At 45.6% G+C, this 16,018-nt stretch overlaps 1 protein-coding gene across 5 annotated transcripts in view; it reads left to right on the top strand.

The window, feature by feature from the left end:
* ANKFY1 (ankyrin repeat and FYVE domain containing 1) overlaps nucleotides 1-16,018 on the top strand; it is a 72,812-nt gene that overhangs the window by 44,750 nt on the left and 12,044 nt on the right. For all 5 annotated transcript variants that reach the window (XM_010969948.3, XM_010969947.3, XM_074342560.1 and 2 more), the window contains 12 exons: nucleotides 1,124-1,328; nucleotides 2,768-2,836; nucleotides 3,061-3,260; nucleotides 5,732-5,829; nucleotides 8,930-9,158; nucleotides 10,057-10,155; nucleotides 10,413-10,566; nucleotides 11,301-11,469; nucleotides 12,251-12,369; nucleotides 13,026-13,182; nucleotides 13,870-14,070; nucleotides 15,813-15,989. In XM_010969948.3, coding sequence (XP_010968250.1) covers nucleotides 1,124-1,328; nucleotides 2,768-2,836; nucleotides 3,061-3,260; nucleotides 5,732-5,829; nucleotides 8,930-9,158; nucleotides 10,057-10,155; nucleotides 10,413-10,566; nucleotides 11,301-11,469; nucleotides 12,251-12,369; nucleotides 13,026-13,182; nucleotides 13,870-14,070; nucleotides 15,813-15,989 — 1,877 coding nt within the window. The remainder of the gene's footprint in view (nucleotides 1-1,123; nucleotides 1,329-2,767; nucleotides 2,837-3,060; nucleotides 3,261-5,731; nucleotides 5,830-8,929; nucleotides 9,159-10,056; nucleotides 10,156-10,412; nucleotides 10,567-11,300; nucleotides 11,470-12,250; nucleotides 12,370-13,025; nucleotides 13,183-13,869; nucleotides 14,071-15,812; nucleotides 15,990-16,018) is intronic.

The raw sequence follows: 16,018 nt of genomic DNA on the forward strand, positions 1-16,018 counted from the left end.
TATATTCGCAGAACCAATCTCAAATCAGCTTTTCTTTGCTGGTATCTGACAAACTATCTTCAGAATTACATGCCTTTAATATTTTCACATAAACGTAATTCTTTTGTCAAAATGGCAAGGGAGGGTTTTTTCCCTTCATACAGAGCACCGAATAGTCAAAGGTGATACTTTGAGCTGTTGAAATACCAGATTTATATGTTATTCAGTCTTAATGTGTTATTTGTAGGTTCTAAGTAGACTTTTCTACTTACAACATGAGAGTTAAGGCAACTGAAGGGACTTAGAAGCTTTGAGGGGTTGTTTTTTGTGGGGTTTTTTTAAATTGAAGTATAGTTGATTTACAGTGTTGTGTTAGTTTCAGGTGTCCAGCAAAGTGATTCAGTTATCCATATATATATATATCTATTCTTTTTCAGATTCATTTCCATTGTAAGCTATTACAAGATATGGTTGTACTGAATATGGTTCCTTGTGATAAATAGTAGGTCCTTGTTTATCTGTTTTATATATAGTAATGTGTATCTGTTAATCCCAAACTCTTAATTTATCCCTCCCCCTTAGAAGCTTTGTTTTTACAACCAGTTAATTTACCATATGAATTTTTAAAAATAGTAATATGTACAGATTCTTTGTTCAAATACTCAACTGCAAACTTATTAAGACTGTTATGTGTGTATGTAATGAGAGTGAGAAAATAAAAGGAATCTTTGTGATAATAATAAATCAGTTGGACATGGTCTTACTCTAAACAGGAACCTGTATGCAGGTACAGCAGGTTAGGGGTAAGAACTGCTTTGGTACAGGCTGTGGTCTCTAATGAGAGAGGGAGATAAATTGTGTTGGGGAGGAATCTTGGAACCCTTTATGAAAGTTGATGACCAGAAGAGGTCTTTGAAGGATAGAAACCTGTTACTTAAAACTGTGCAGTGATACTGGAGTGAGGGGTCGGGACAGATGACGACAGATAATCAGAAACTGAATTCGAGTATGTAAGTCCATGATCCCAGTGATGAGACCTTCTCTGTCTACAGCTACTGGTACCTTTCTGAGGAGACATTGGCCACAGTAGCTTGGCCCCAGGTGTTGTCATATGTGACCATTTCTTCTCCTGTTTCCTTTCAAGGAGATCTCTTTGCTGCCACTTTCCTCATTAAGAATGGGGCCCTTGTCAATGCTGCGACGTTGGGTGCCCAGGAGACGCCATTGCACCTTGTGGCATCGTACAGTTCAAAGAAGCACTCAGCAGATGTGATGTCCGAGATGGCGCAGATTGCAGAGGCCCTGCTGCAGGCTGGTGCCAACCCCAACATGCAGGACAGCAAGGGCAGGTCAGTTGGGGAGCAGGTCGACCGCTCAGCACTATTCCCAGATTGTTATTTTATGGTGGCACGTTACTAGCACTATTCCCAGATTGTTATTTTATGGCAGCACGTAACTAGCATGGTTTTTTTCAGTTGAGCATGATTCAGTCTGAATTTTATTGAAGTCACAAACATTGATTTGTTTTGCAAATGAGATAGATGACTAAAGCCAGAGGCATTTGGGGAAACCATTTCCATCCTAGGTAACTGAGGTCCTTGGATTTTTAAGCAACTTCTGTCATCCCCAGAGTGGTCATCCAGTCCAGCTCCTTCTTCCAGCATCTTTGTTAGAGTTAGTTGGATACTTTGAAGAAAAGGAGTGCGTTTCTCTCAAAGCAATCCGTTTTATTTCTGTGAGGTCTAATTTGGGGGAAATTCTCTGTATTAAACCCAATTCTAACTTCTCATAAACACTCCCACCTTAGACAGTGTCTGCACAGTTTGCCCTCTTCTTCCACAGCACATCCCTTTGCAGAGTTGACAGTGGTTGTCATGTTCCTTTTGCCCCTTCTGCAGAAATACTTGGTTTAGAATCTAAGAAAGGGCTGCTTGTCTTTGGGACAACAGTGTGGGAGGCATGGAAGAGGACTTAAGCCACTTGAATCACCAACACAAGTGGGACCCATAGCAGCTATCATAGCAGCTCAGTATTTTATACCTTTGAGGAACCATCTCAGAAAATAACTGTGAAGCCGTCAGGATAGGAAAACAGATTTGTGTAATGGATAAATTACTTAAATAAGGTGGATCTCCATTAACTCAATGTAATGTGATAATTACCTTATTTACCAAAATAATTGCATTCTTGTTTTTTCTTCTGGTAATTCCTTAATTTTCCCCCCAACCATCATAGACTCTAGCATTCTGAACCTCTGAGCTAGATGCTAGCCGGGGTCCCCTGTGCTCTGCGGTGGCAGTCTTCCTCGGGGCACACGAGGGCTAAAGTGAAGCCATGGAAAGCAGTTCATTGCCATTCTAATCAATTCCCACTGTTGCCACTCAGAATGTGTTTTGAGTGTAAGAATTACGGGAAGAAAAAAATTTCTTTTCAGAATCGTGGACGGTAAGTAGGGGAAAATAGGCATTGCTATGGCAGAAACTACTGTTTTAGAAACATGAGTATGTGCACATTCAGTGAGGGTCAGGATCTCATTGGAGAGTATTTTGGTATCTCTTCCTTTTATTGATTCTTGTCCGTTTGGCTACTGAATAAATTGTAACATCTAATCTCATCCTTTTTCATTCGTTGATACTTGGTCATGGTTTTGGAAAACTGTTTGCCAGGGGTACAAAAAGACACTGTTGGCAGAAATGTGGAATTTGTTGCAGATTCTAGTCACCTCCTGCTATGAGTAGTCCTGAACTGCCCCGTCCTGAGTTGATGCCTCCTCTTTTTCCTCTTGCAGGACTCCCTTACACTTGTCCATCATGGCCAGGAACGAATACGTGTTCAATCAGTTGCTGCAGTGTAAACAGTACGTAGGGAGACGTGGAGAAACGAAAAAGCAGTTGTGAGGGTGGGATTGTGAGTGAAAAATAATTCTCCTAAAATACCTTTTAGCACTATCAACTTTACTAAGTAAAAGTAAAATAAAAAATTGTCATTCACAAAAGTACAGAGGGAAAGAATGTGGCTGTTGGCAGTACAGAGTGTCAGAAGACGATTGTATTTGCTGTTTGCATTGCTTCCTCATTTCAGGTTAGATTTAGAGCTGAAGGACCATGAGGGCAGCACCGCTCTGTGGCTTGCAGTGCAGTACATCACCGTGTCTTCCGACCAGTCTGTAAACCCCTTCGAAGACCTCCCCGTGGTAAATGGGACTTCATTTGATGAAAACAGCTTTGCGGCCAGACTCATTCAGCGTGGCAGCAACACCAATGCACCTGATACAGTAACAGGTAAAGCACAGATTCCCGAAGAGCCGATGCTCAGTCTGGAGACTCCATGAAATACTGTGTCAGTGATTTCACCAGAAATTTAGAAACTGGATGACATGCTCTTATGAAATTATTTTGTATTTAATTTTAATCATAGTAAAAGTCTGATCTTGTGCTTCAGAAAACTTAGCCAGACTCTAAGTTAAATCCTTTTGGCTGAAACACTTCTATTTATTTAATGCAGTGAGTTTCGGTCTTTTTGAACTCAGAACTCTTTTTACCCTCTTAAAAATTATATCCTAAAGAGCTTTTTGTTTAAGAGGGTATCTTTGATATTCACCATGTTAGAAATTAAAGCTGAGAAATTTTTAAAAGATGTATTAATTAATAATAATAACAACAAACCATTTTATGTTAACATGAAACATTTTTTATGAAGAATAATTTTCAAAACAAAATTTAGTTGAAAGATTAACTGGTTTCTGATATCTGCATCTGTATTCAATCTTTTAAGATATTTTGTTTTGATTAAAGAAAGTACACCCCTTCACACGGTTATGTAGTTGGAAGAGGGAGGCGTATTTTAAGAGCCTTTTCAGGTAATTGTGGATATATTACTTTGATACTGCAAGCAAAATTTATCAAGGGGTAATTTCTCTAAAGTTAGTTTCAGTGAGGAATCTGAAACTATATTAATGAAATTTTTATACTCCGTTATATTAAAATTTATGGTCTGTTCGTGCTTTAAGTGGATTTTTTCTCTGCATGATTTTGTAACATCATGCCTTAGTCATTTGGAAAACCTTGGTTCACTGAGTTATGCAGATCTTCAAAATGTTCATTTATTTTAGAATCACATTTATTAATATCACCACTCATCTCTTAGAAGAATCTTTCAGTATTGAGGAACTTGGAGTTGCAGATCAAAGTTTTCCAAAATTCTAATTTTCGCTTGTAAGGTCAAATTTTATCATTTGGTAGAAATAGTGTACTTAATTGGGTTATCAAAGAGTGAGACATGTAAGAGACTGATTCTGTGTTGTTTGAGAGTTGAATGTCAGACTGTACAGATACAGGTTTTATAGAAGTTTGGCGTGTGCTTGAAAAGAGTGTGCATTCTTTAATCGTAGGATGCATGTAGCGTTCTCTATATGCCCAGTAAATCAATGCGTTCATTATGCCGTTCAAGTCTTACTCATTTGCTTACTCATTAACTTTTGGACTCCTTGATCGGTCAGTTTCTGGGAGGCACATTAAAAATGTTCACTTTGATTATGGGTTTGTCTATTTTTCTTGCTAGTTCTGTCAATTTTACATTATATACCTTGCGTTTTAATTCAAGTTCAGGATTATTATTTTTTCCTTGTTCCAGTTTTCATGTACATGTAATAACCTTAGTCCACTGTTTTTCAACATATCAGTAATGCTTTAGCAGTTGCAGGTTGCATCGTTGTTCTGTAGGGAGGTGTATGATTTATGTCTTGTCTGTACCAGAATGACTTCAGAAGTGAAAATGGGACTTTTTTATTAGGAGTCTCTAAATTAGAATGACTCTCACGTAGGCGTGGAACCACGTTCTCTGAGGGAAAAGGAAAGAACGGCGTGGAAACAAAGCAGTGCTCTGTCAGTTGCTTCACCTTATTTTTACTCCTGGTATTTAATTTAATATGAGTTTTCGAATAGCATAGCTGTAGAAAATAATATTTTGTGTTTATCCAGAAAGGAAATGGATTTTAATAGAAAGAGAAAACATTGCTCTGGGGGTTAAAACTGTTTTGAGGGGAAAAGAGAAAATTTTTTGTTTTTTTCTTTCTAAGATTTTTATTTAGAAAAGAGTGATAGGGCTAAGCTAAACATTTCTAAGCCAAGAACAAACATACTTAAGGCTCTAGGAGTAAAAGTGAGGTATTTAAGGAGCATTTTCTGGTAGAACTTCAGCTTACAGTGTCTTCAAAATGGTCATCTAGCCCAGAGGTTCTCAGACAGAGACGACTCCCTGACCCGTATCGCCCAAGGGACACTTGGCAAGTCTGCAGACGTTTCATTGCGGCAGTAAGGTCGAGGGTGCTACTGGCATCTAATGGGGAGAAGCCGATGGTGCTACTAAATATTACACAGTGTACAGAGCAAACTCCTCACTACAAAGAATTATCTGGCCCAGGATGTCAGTAGCACTGCTGTTGAGAAATCGTGTTCTAACCCACCCTGGTAAAGAGTCATAACTTACCTCTGGTCCCAGGTGGTGGCTAGTGGCAAACCCAGGGAAGAGTGAGTGTCTTCTGACTTCCAGACCAAGTCTTTGCTCCACCCAGGCTCCTCTTAGTCTCTGTGTCCACATACAGAGAGGGCCTGTGTGGACTTAAATGGTACCTACTTCCGGTGTGGACTTGTCAGTAGTGAAAGGTGGTGAGGCAGGGCAGGGTGTGGTGCTGCGGGGAACTTGACCTTATTTTTATGCAAATAGAAGAGTGACTATGCCCGTTTCCTCCTAGGAAATTGCTTACTGCAGCGGGCAGCTGAAGCAGGAAATGAGGCCGCAGCTCTTTTCCTGGCAACCAGTGGCGCCCACGTCAACCACAGAAACAAGTGGGTAAGTGTGGCAGGACAGCCAGGCGAAGCGGTTTTGGTCTGTGGAAGAAATGGCAGTGGTGGACGGGTAGATGAAACAGAATAGATTTATTTTTCAGTTTTTGTCAAAATAATACATACGCACTGTTAAAAAATCAGAGTGTAACAGATGCTTTTATCCTAAAATACTGGTTTGATTGATTTATCTAGCAACCATTTCTTAAGCATTTGTGGTATGTCAGGTCCTAAACAATGTACTGTGGACTTCATGGTCTAATAGAGATTGGCAAACGTGGACGCAGAAACCTACCATGATATATCTTAATTTTTTTAAAATAACCTTTCGCATTTGCTGAGGTTTTCCTGTGTGAATGCTTATTTAGTCTTTATCTCAAGCTAAGGCAGACGGTGCAGTGTTACAATGAAACGATGGCCTTTCGGGTTGGACATTCCTGGATTTACCAGATTTCCCATTTCCCATCCTGCCATATGTAGTCTTAGGCAAGTTACTTCTTAACTTCAGTTCTAATCTATAAAGTGGGGTGAACACTGATTTCATAAGGTGTGGTTAAGATAAAAAGAAATGATTTATTTAAGTAATTTTCAGCATAACATCTGGGACATTAGATACTAAGTGGTAGTTATTTTTACTTTATTATTTTCACACAGAGAAGATGTGCTTGAGATCACATTTATTGTACAACTCCTTTGTGCTAGGAGCTTTAAGGTTATTATCCCTTTCAGTTCTCACAGTGGACCAAGAAGTGGCATATGTTGAAGAGACATTTCCAGCATCTATAAGTCCTTCATTTCAGGGTAAAGAACCTTGAGGTTTTGAGAAGTTAAGTGGCTCGTAAATAATGGAGCCACTATTAAGACTCAGGCACTTGAATGTGTAGTTGCATTCTCTCTCAGCAGCGCTGGGCAGGCAGTAAATGGCACGCTTGGAGTATGAGACATACCAGAGTGTCTTGGAAGCACAGGGGAGAGGACCACACCATTTGTTTCCACCATGCAATTTACTAATCTGTCTGCACCTACACCCGCACCAGGCCTGCTCTCCAGCTGGAAGGATGCACGTCCCTGTACGCACCAGTGGCTGGTTTCTTGGCTTTGCTCCTGCCATTGTGTCTCTGCTGCTGTCTGTCTCCTGTTTCATCAGTTCTGCCCACTGTTCATTTCTAGTAGCATACTGCTGTGCTCTGCTGTCTCTCAAGTCTAAAAAACCCTCCCTTGAGCCCCCATTGTCTACCAGTTGTTCCTTCTCTGATACCATTCATAGCAAAATGGGGTGAAACCTTAAGATGCAGCGGCACAGAGGAGACTTGACTTGAGAGCAAGTGAGAATGACACCAGAGAAGGGTCTGGAACACTGGTTTAAAGTCTTTTGAATTTGTCCTGTGGGAAGAGAAAGTCTGTAGACGTAGAAAAGCAGTACAAGCATATTAGAGCTGAGAAAGCGGAGGGCAGCTGGCGAGGTGGAAGTACCAGTAAGGTCCAGGTTGGAGCCAGGCGGGAATCATCCAGACAAGCAGTGGCCTTTCCTGACTTCTGATACTGGATTGGGACCCAACAGGTTGGATTTCAGAATTGTAGAATGACGGTCAACAGGACATGCCTCTGTGGCTCTCAGAAGCAAGGGCAGGAGAGGTGTTAAGACTTGTGTCGGACCCGAGAAGAGAAGGAAAGGACTGGCTGGGTGGGCTGTGGCGAGACTGGATTCAGTTTTGTGGTGGTTGAACTGTTTTTTAAGCAATCAGATGGGGGTATCCTGCAGTTAATGGGTGAACTGGATGCAAAACCAGGGTGGAGAGAGTTTTAGAGTGGGTTTGAGAGTGCCCTGTGTGTAGATCCTGGGGGATGTCGTGGACAGAGATGAGAACACCCAGGGAGGATGTCAGGAAGAAGGGCTGGAGCAGAAGGTAGCCCCGAGGAGGAGGCTCCCAGCGCGATTGTGATGTGGCTCTGTGGGGAGGGGTGAGGAGGGAAGGGGGCATGTGGAGGGAAGGGAGTGAAAGGGCCAAATCCTCATCACACAATGAAATCACAGTGGTAGGACCCACGGGGAATCCCGCACCTGGAAAATCAAGATGCAGCAATAAAACCATGTTAGATAGAAATGTGGCGACTACAAAGCCCAGCTCAAAGAGTTCAAAGAGGTTCCCTCTGGAAAAGAATTTTTTTAGGAAAGAGGAGGTGGGATCTTGCTATTTTTCAAAGCCAGCCTTGTGTGTAGAGTTCTTGGACTCTTTAAACAATGAGTTTGTATAACTTTGATAGGAGCTGGTGCAGAGCAATGTGCTCAAGTTGTTCCCATTTGTTTGGGTGAAAAGATCCTGTGAGTGTGCATGCATGCGTGTGTGTACACATACATATATTCACACACACACACACATATACACATATGTGTGTTTATGTCTTTCTGTGAATATTCCATCGCTGGAGATAAACCTGAAACTGGTAATAATGGTTCCTTTAAGGGAGGAGGATTGGGTGGTGGGGGCACGGCTTGAAGGGAAGCTTCTTTTCACTGTGTATGCTTGTACCTCTTGAATATTGAATCAAGTACCAATAATACCAATTTAAAATTTTTTTTAATTTTAAGAAGTAGGCGAGGGAGGGCTTGATCAGAGTTCAAGATGAGGTTGACACTAGCTGGTCGGAGAAGCAGGGCGTAGGTGTGCTGGTGGGGGTTAAAGAGACGTGATGGCTGACGACAGCACCGCTTCTCTGGGGCCGTGAGTGTGAGGCTCTTCCGGTGTCTACAGTGTTTATTTTAGTGACACCTGGAGGCCATCTGTTGTTGTTGTTTAATAATGATCATATGTGATTTTTATAATTTGCAAAATAGTTATAAAAACACAGTGAAGGATGGAAATGCAGAAGAGTGGGAGCCAGGGCATTTGGAAGGTGCTTGGAAAGGCATGGAAGGAACTAAGGATGGCGGCACAGGGGAAGGGAAGGAGAGGAGACGGTGAGGAGTCGGGCAGAAGTCATGGTGCCGGTGACAGGATGAGCAGAGGGCTGCGCCTGGCGCTGGGGGCCCGAGTTTCCACACGTAGTCTGTCTTCATCCCTTTGTGACTGAAAGTGCTCTGACTGGGGCCTCTTGCGTCTGTTTAGGGAGAAACCCCGTTGCACACAGCCTGTCGGCACGGCCTGGCCAACCTCACCGCAGAGCTCCTGCAGCAGGGGGCCAACCCAAACCTGCAGACGGAGGAGGCCCTGCCGTCGCCAAAGGAGGGTGCATCCCTGCCCAGCTCCGCAGACAGCGTCTACCTGCAGACACCGCTGCACTTGGCAATTGCCTATAATCATCCAGATGTCGTGTCTGTCATCCTGGAGCAGAAAGGTGGGTAGGGGGAATTCCTGCCCATCACTGTGACCTTTCAGCAGTGGTTTTAAGCAGTTAATGACCGAGTTGATGTCCCTTTGAGGTCAAACCAGATAAGCATGTAGTCTGGCTCCAAGCCCCTGTGTTTCCCTGTGTACATTTTCAGGCTGAGGCCTGCCCACTTCACTTGTTGGGTTAAGGTGTTAGGACCCCCGACCACTCCTCTCTTATTTCAGGGCGTTTCCCAGGCCACTTTGGTGTGGGTCAGACAGAGCTTTGCCTTGGCGTGAGCAGTCTGAGAACTCTGCTGCAGAGGTCTTCCACGAGCCAGTCAGCCCCGTCACCTGCCTCTGCCCCTCCCTGGCAGGTAGACCCTGAGAGAGGAGCCAGAAGGGGGGCCGGGGAAGCTGGCAGGCGGGAGACCCATTTCCCTCAGAAAGCCGCCTTCTGGTTTTTCTCTTTCCTGCCCTGAAATGTGTTTTACTCTTGCCTGCATTCTTGTTGAGGCCAGCATTTTTATTGTGCTTGTGGAAGGGAGTAGGCTGTGCCTTTTTCTTAGCCTCACAGGAGCTGTAAGATGGTAGGACTCACTCGTGTTAGGAAATCCTTGCCAGGGCATTGTTTTCATTCTCTTTTCAGTAATCAAGTAATTTATGTGTTTTTCCATAGTGGAGTCTGTTTTCCTTTTGTGAAGATTCAGTGTTTCAACCTTTAAAAACATTCATTTTCCTCACAAGCTTCACTGCAGAATATCAAAAGTCTGGGCTTCCACTCCCCACAAGAAGATTTATCCATTCTCTTTGTATAGAAATCATCAGTAAGTCAGTTTGAAACTGAGCTCGTATTCTCTGGAGTACCTTAAATGTGATTCATAGGATGGTGAAATCAAGTGTTCTTTTCCTTTTAAAAAATTTAGCTAATGCTCTTCATGCCACCAACAACTTGCAAATTATTCCGGACTTCAGCCTCAAGGATTCCCGAGACCAGACTGTGCTGGGCCTGGCACTGTGGACTGGTAAGGCGGTGCCAGAGGCTGCTGACACCTGCAGACAGACAGATGTCAGAGGGTGGGTGTGCGAGGGAGGGAGGGAAGTGGAAGGGTTGGAGCTAATTATTTGCTGTAAAATAACCTTTCTGTTTGGGTTAAGCCAGGAATAGCCAGTGGAAAGCTGTTGGCTTGGAGAGCTTGAGAAGGGGTGTTTGTTGCAGTAAGGGGTTGAGGAAGTGGGAGAGGCTGAGCCTGCGTCATTTCAGGGCTGGTCTGTTTTGCAGGCATGCACACGATCGCAGCCCAGCTGCTGGGCTCCGGGGCTTGCATCAACGACACCATGTCGGACGGGCAGACCTTACTGCACATGGCCATGCAGCGGCAGGACAGCAGGAGCGCGCTCTTCCTGCTGGAGCACCAGGCGGACATAAACGTCAGGTGGGCTGGACAGCACTCCGCCGCAGCACCTTTAATTGAGGTGGTCCAAAAGCAGAGCCTTGCTTGTAGAAAATATTTTTGTAACTTGTTAAATAAGAGAAGGGAAATAATGACTCCGAAAAAATACCGATTCAGTGTTGTAAGTAAATGTAATCGTGGACTCAGAAGGGGTCTTGTACTTTGCCCTTATTTGCACCGTTCAAGACCAGAGCACAGTATGGCCCAAATCTCATCAAAAAGGGCAATCCAAAATCGATTGTTTAAGTAGGAAGTTCAGTTGTTATGAAGACCATTTCAACAAATGAGCTATCAAAAGTCTTGAGGGGGAAAAATAAAGAGATAAATTTTGTATTTTCGAAGGAATTTATCTTTATCTCCAATGTCAAGTGACCTAGAATGACTGAGTGGATGAAAGAAGTGTTTTGTCAAGTGGATAGTTGGGGTGGCATTTTATTCAGTTGCTATTAAATGCAGCTGTATACCTGTCCGATTTCAGCATGCTGGGATGTTGGTCAGTTATCTTCTGGGTGCAGTAGGATAGTGTGGCTGTATTTTTTAAAGGCAGGAGGGACAGAGGCTATTGACAGGTTAAATTTCTCTGAAAGAATATTAATGAATGTGAGGGAAGTGTGTTTAAAGGATACAGTGGGCTCTGTCTCTGGAACGCCCGGAGGGACACCCTTTATCATTTGGCCCCAGCTACAACATTGGTTTTGGTGTGCGTGTACTAACAGGACTCAGGATGGGGAGACAGCCCTCCAGCTCGCCATCAGAAATCAGCTTCCGCTTGTAGTGGACGCCATCTGCACCCGGGGCGCTGACATGTCCGTGCCCGACGAGAAGGGGAACCCCCCGCTGTGGCTCGCGTTGGCCAGTAACCTGGAGGACATCGCATCCACTCTGGTGAGACAAGAAGTGTCTGAGCTTCATCTCTGTTTACACGTGAGGATGTTTCGTGCCAGAGGTGCATTTGGTGCCTGCAAAGCAATCACAAAGAGCAGGAGAGCTGCCAAGTAACTAACTGGGTCCAGGACGAGCAGTTGAAAGTCATGTTAAATAAACTTGCAGTTCACTGTAGTCTTGCCAACACCTTTTCTTAGACTGTCTTTATCAAGGAAACTATCAAGAAGCATTTCCTCAGGGGCCTTCTGAGGTGGGGTAACTGGGTGTAGGCTGCCCTCACTATCACCATAGCGATAAGGTCTCAAATCTCAGAAGACAAAAGCCAAAAGTGGCAGCAACCCTGAAAGCTCATCTTGTTTGCTGAAGGCCCTGACATGTGACTTTTAGGCATTTTGCACGTAGGGGTTTTCCCCAGTCATTCTTGAGATTACTTGTGCATTACAGGTATATGTTACTGGGGCGTGTGAGTGTGTGTAGCCGGCACTTGTGTGTGTTTTCTGTCCCTTCTAAGACACAGCTCTAGAGGACACTAATCAAATGTATCTTTCTTTGATTTCTCAAGCCCATCTTGCAGAAGCTAAGTGCAAAAACTTGCAGCGAGCAGATTTTAATTAGTGTTTATAAAACTAATGAATGGTACAGATTAAAATAATTTTCAGTTAATTATCAACTGTATCTTGCCAGAAAAATGGATCTAATGATGTGCGTAAGCTCAAAGATGGTAATAAAAATGTTCGCCTTTGCTAGGCAGTATTTGTGAGTGAGCCGTGTTCTCCTGCAGGTCAGACATGGTTGTGATGCCACGTGCTGGGGTCCAGGACCTAGCGGGTGCCTCCAGACCCTGCTGCACAGAGCCATTGATGAGAACAACGAGTCCATCGCCTGCTTTCTTATTCGCAGGTCCGAGAAGCCTAAGTATCCCTTTGAAAACTGGCTCATTTCTCATTTGCTCTAACTACGGCCTTGGCATGCCTGTAGCTGGCTTGACCTTCATCATGAGGGCTGCTAGGGGGTCACTGTTCTTCAAGTCAAGTCAGCCAGGGACTTGACTCTCTTTTAAGGAGAGAGGCTCATGTACCCACTTCAGAGAATCTGAAAGCTAAGCCAGCTTCCTGCTTTGGGAGCCGTGCAGGTCACACAGTGCGACCAGGAGTGGGGGTGGAGGAACCGAACAGTCTCTGCATGGCTGCACCACGACTCCTGAGCCGGCACGGGCCCCGCAGCCTCCGCGTGCAGGGTGTGCGGGAGGCGAGGTTATTCAGGAAACCTTCAGAGCAGTGATTCTCAAGCTTTCATAGCGTGCAGGTCCCCTGGGGAGCTATTAAGTGTTCTGATACCCAGGTTGCCCCCAGGACCATCTGCTGAAGAATCCGTGAGAGCGGGACCCCGATACCGGTATTTGAGGCCAAGGACCAAGGACTGCTGTCCGGGCGGCGGCGGCCTCCCTGCTGGGTGGGGTGAGGCTGCGGCTGTCCGCCTCACAGCGTGCTCTTGCTTTCCCCCCGGGTTGGGTCATGGCTTCTGAAGCCTTCCCTTTACTTCCCCCTTCCTTTCAGTGGCTGTGATGTGAATAGTCCCAGACAACCTGGTGCTAATGGAGAAGGAGAGGAGGAGGCCAGAGATGGGCAGACCCCCTTGCACTTGGCAGCCTCCTGGGGGCTGGAGGAGACGATACAGTGTCTTCTGGAGTTTGGTGCCAATGTAAATGCACAGGTATGGAGAATCTCTCTTTTCCAGGGAGGTGGGTGGTAACTCCAGGACCAGGGAAACTTCCTCTTACGGCAGGGGCCTCGCCGTTTCTCTAGTCCCGGGCCTCTGCTTCACCCGGACGGGCACAAGGTGCAGACTGGTGAAGTGACTCTCTCTGTCATGCAGCCTGTCTAGTCGTTTTAATGATTTCAGGCTAAGACTTTCCTTCTTTGTGTCTTGGTCCTTTCTACAAAGTGAGGAAGATTTGTTCAGTCAACTTTCCCTTACCCCCTGTCCCCATTAGTTAACAGATTTCCACTGAGAATTTGTTCTAGCTCCAGGCTGAGTACCGTGTTTAGGAAATTGTTCCAGTAGCTCGGTGGCACATCCATGAGTTATATTCCTTGATGCTCTTCAGTGTTCCAGCCTGTGGAGGTTTGTATGCTGCCCTGCGGCCAGATAAGCAGTGGTTTAACTTAGAGGTGAGGTTGACAACTTTTCTAAACCTAGTGTGTTCGTGGCTCTGGGTCACTGGAGCATGAGGGTAATGGGCAGTGGCTGTTGGTCACCTCAGTGTTTGGCCTCTTGAGATGCTGATTTCAAACACAGAGTGGCAGTATTGATTCTCAGAACCAAATTCAATTTAAAAGTTATTCCCCTCCATGTTTTTCCTGGGTTTTAACTTCATTTAACTGGGCCTTGTCCCCATAGGATGCAGAAGGCAGAACGCCTGTCCACGTGGCCATCAGCAACCAACACGGCGTCATCATTCAGCTATTGATTTCTCACCCTGAGATCCACCTGAATGTACGAGACAGACAGGGCCTGACCCCCTTTGCCTGCGCCATGACCTACAAGAACAATAAGGCAGCCGAGGCCATCCTAAAACGAGAGTCTGGGGCTGCTGAGCAGGTGAGTGACCAACACCCCACATTCTCCACCGCGCCCTGGGCAGAGCAGAACCTGTTACGTGGAGACTGAGCAAGTGCCACCAACTAATAAACAGGCCTCTTTATAAAGACATTTGCTTTGAATTTATACTCCCCTTTCTTAAAATGTGGCTGCTCTGCTGTCGTGTGGGTTCTGGGAGGAGTTTGCCTGTCCTGCCCCACGCGTCAGCCCCGAGCTGGAGCCCGTGATGTGGAAGGAAGCTGGGGCGGCTGGGCCCTGTGACAGGGGTTCTGTGGCCGGTACGACTGAGATCGTCCTTTACTTTTGCTTGGTAGTTTGATTGCCCTAGTAATGAATGTCTTCAGAGGGTTTAAACGGTTTCATGGGAGTTGTTACCGTCCAGCTCAGCAGGCTCAGTTGTCCTTGTTCTCTGTGGTTCTTCACCAGCTGCTAAATCTGGATGGCGAGCTGTTGACCTGGAACATCAGACTGGGTGGCAAATGACAGTAGCAACTGATCTGAGGCAGGAGCTGGGATGGGTTAGTTAAGTCAGTCCTCAGACACGTGAATCTCCATCCAGCACTTAGGACACTGCCAAGGTTTCTGAGTAGCCATTTATGAAGTTAAGATGGAAACCTGGGACCTTCACAAAAGTCCTGACATGAGTGAAGACTTTGCCCTGGTGCGTCCCAGGCTTCCGTACTTCCCTTTTCTTCAGCATTTGCCTGAGTGTCACTGACTCACGCAGGCGTTTCCTCACCCTTGCTCACGTGGGGTAGGATGCGCGTGAATGGCCATAGTGATCTCACATCTCCCCATCTGGTGTGAAACCGGTGCTGTTGATCCAAGTCCTTTGCAGACATGTTGCTGTGGCACCAGCACCTGTGGTGGACGTGTGTGTGTGTGTGTGTGTGTGTGTGTGTGTGTGTGTGTGAGAGAGAGAGAGAGAGAGAGAGAGAGAGAGAGAGAGAGAGAGGAGAGAGGGAGAGAGGGAGAGAGGGAGAGAGGGAGAGAGAGGGAGAGAGGGAGAGAGGGAGAGAGGGAGAGAGGGAGAGAGAGAGAGAGAGAGAGAGAGAGAGAGAGGGAGGGAGGGAGAGAGACTGAGAACGTGTGTCTCCCTCACTTCTTCCTGAGCCCTCGTAGTAATATGGCGGCTCTTGGTACGAGGATCCTCTGTGGTCTGATCTGCGTGATCTTTTGCCTGCTCCACCTCAGTGACAAAGTCTGTGACGTACTGTTGGCGGCCTCCCTCGCATGTATCCTGTAGCTCAGTAAAAGAGGAGACTTTCTGGAAATTTCTGAAGATTTGTTTGACTGCACAGGGGTCAGGTGGGCATTGCAGCTGTGGTGTTAGAATGCTGGGTGCTTGTTTTAGCCAAAGCAGGAGACTCCCAGGGCCAGTGTCCACCTTTGCCTTTCCCCGTGCATCCCAGTATTTTGGTGGATTCTTTTCTCTGTCCTTCAGGTTGTTTCCTTCTTGGCTTTCCAAGCCCACTCCTGCTGCAGGAGGATACCAGGGCAGCTTGGATCAGTTCCCTTTCTCCGACCACGTGGATGTGCCCATGTGCATAGACATGCAGAGTGGATCTGTGATGGTGGTGGGGGAATGTGGGTTTTAGTGTTGGTTCTTGGGAGGGAGCTTCCTGGAACTGCAGGAGGACTACCCCGTGGCCTCTCCAGTGGTCAGGGCAGCTCTCTGGTGCTCAGGAGGCACTTTTGCAGGGGGAGCTCACTAATAATTTGCTTCCCACTTTTTGCTTTAGGTGGATAACAAGGGCCGGAATTTTCTTCACGTGGCAGTTCAGAACTCTGACATTGAAAGTGTCCTGTTCCTGATCAGTGTCCAAGCTAACGTGAATTCCAGAGTCCAGGATGCTTCCAAGTTGACCCCTTTGCACCTTGCTGTGCAAGCAGGCTCAGAGATTATTGTCCGCAATCTGGTGAGTGTCACTAAAACGTTACTGTGTGT

Source organism: Camelus bactrianus, chromosome 16 (genome assembly GCF_048773025.1).
Source record: "Camelus bactrianus isolate YW-2024 breed Bactrian camel chromosome 16, ASM4877302v1, whole genome shotgun sequence".
NCBI lineage: Eukaryota > Metazoa > Chordata > Mammalia > Artiodactyla > Camelidae > Camelus > Camelus bactrianus.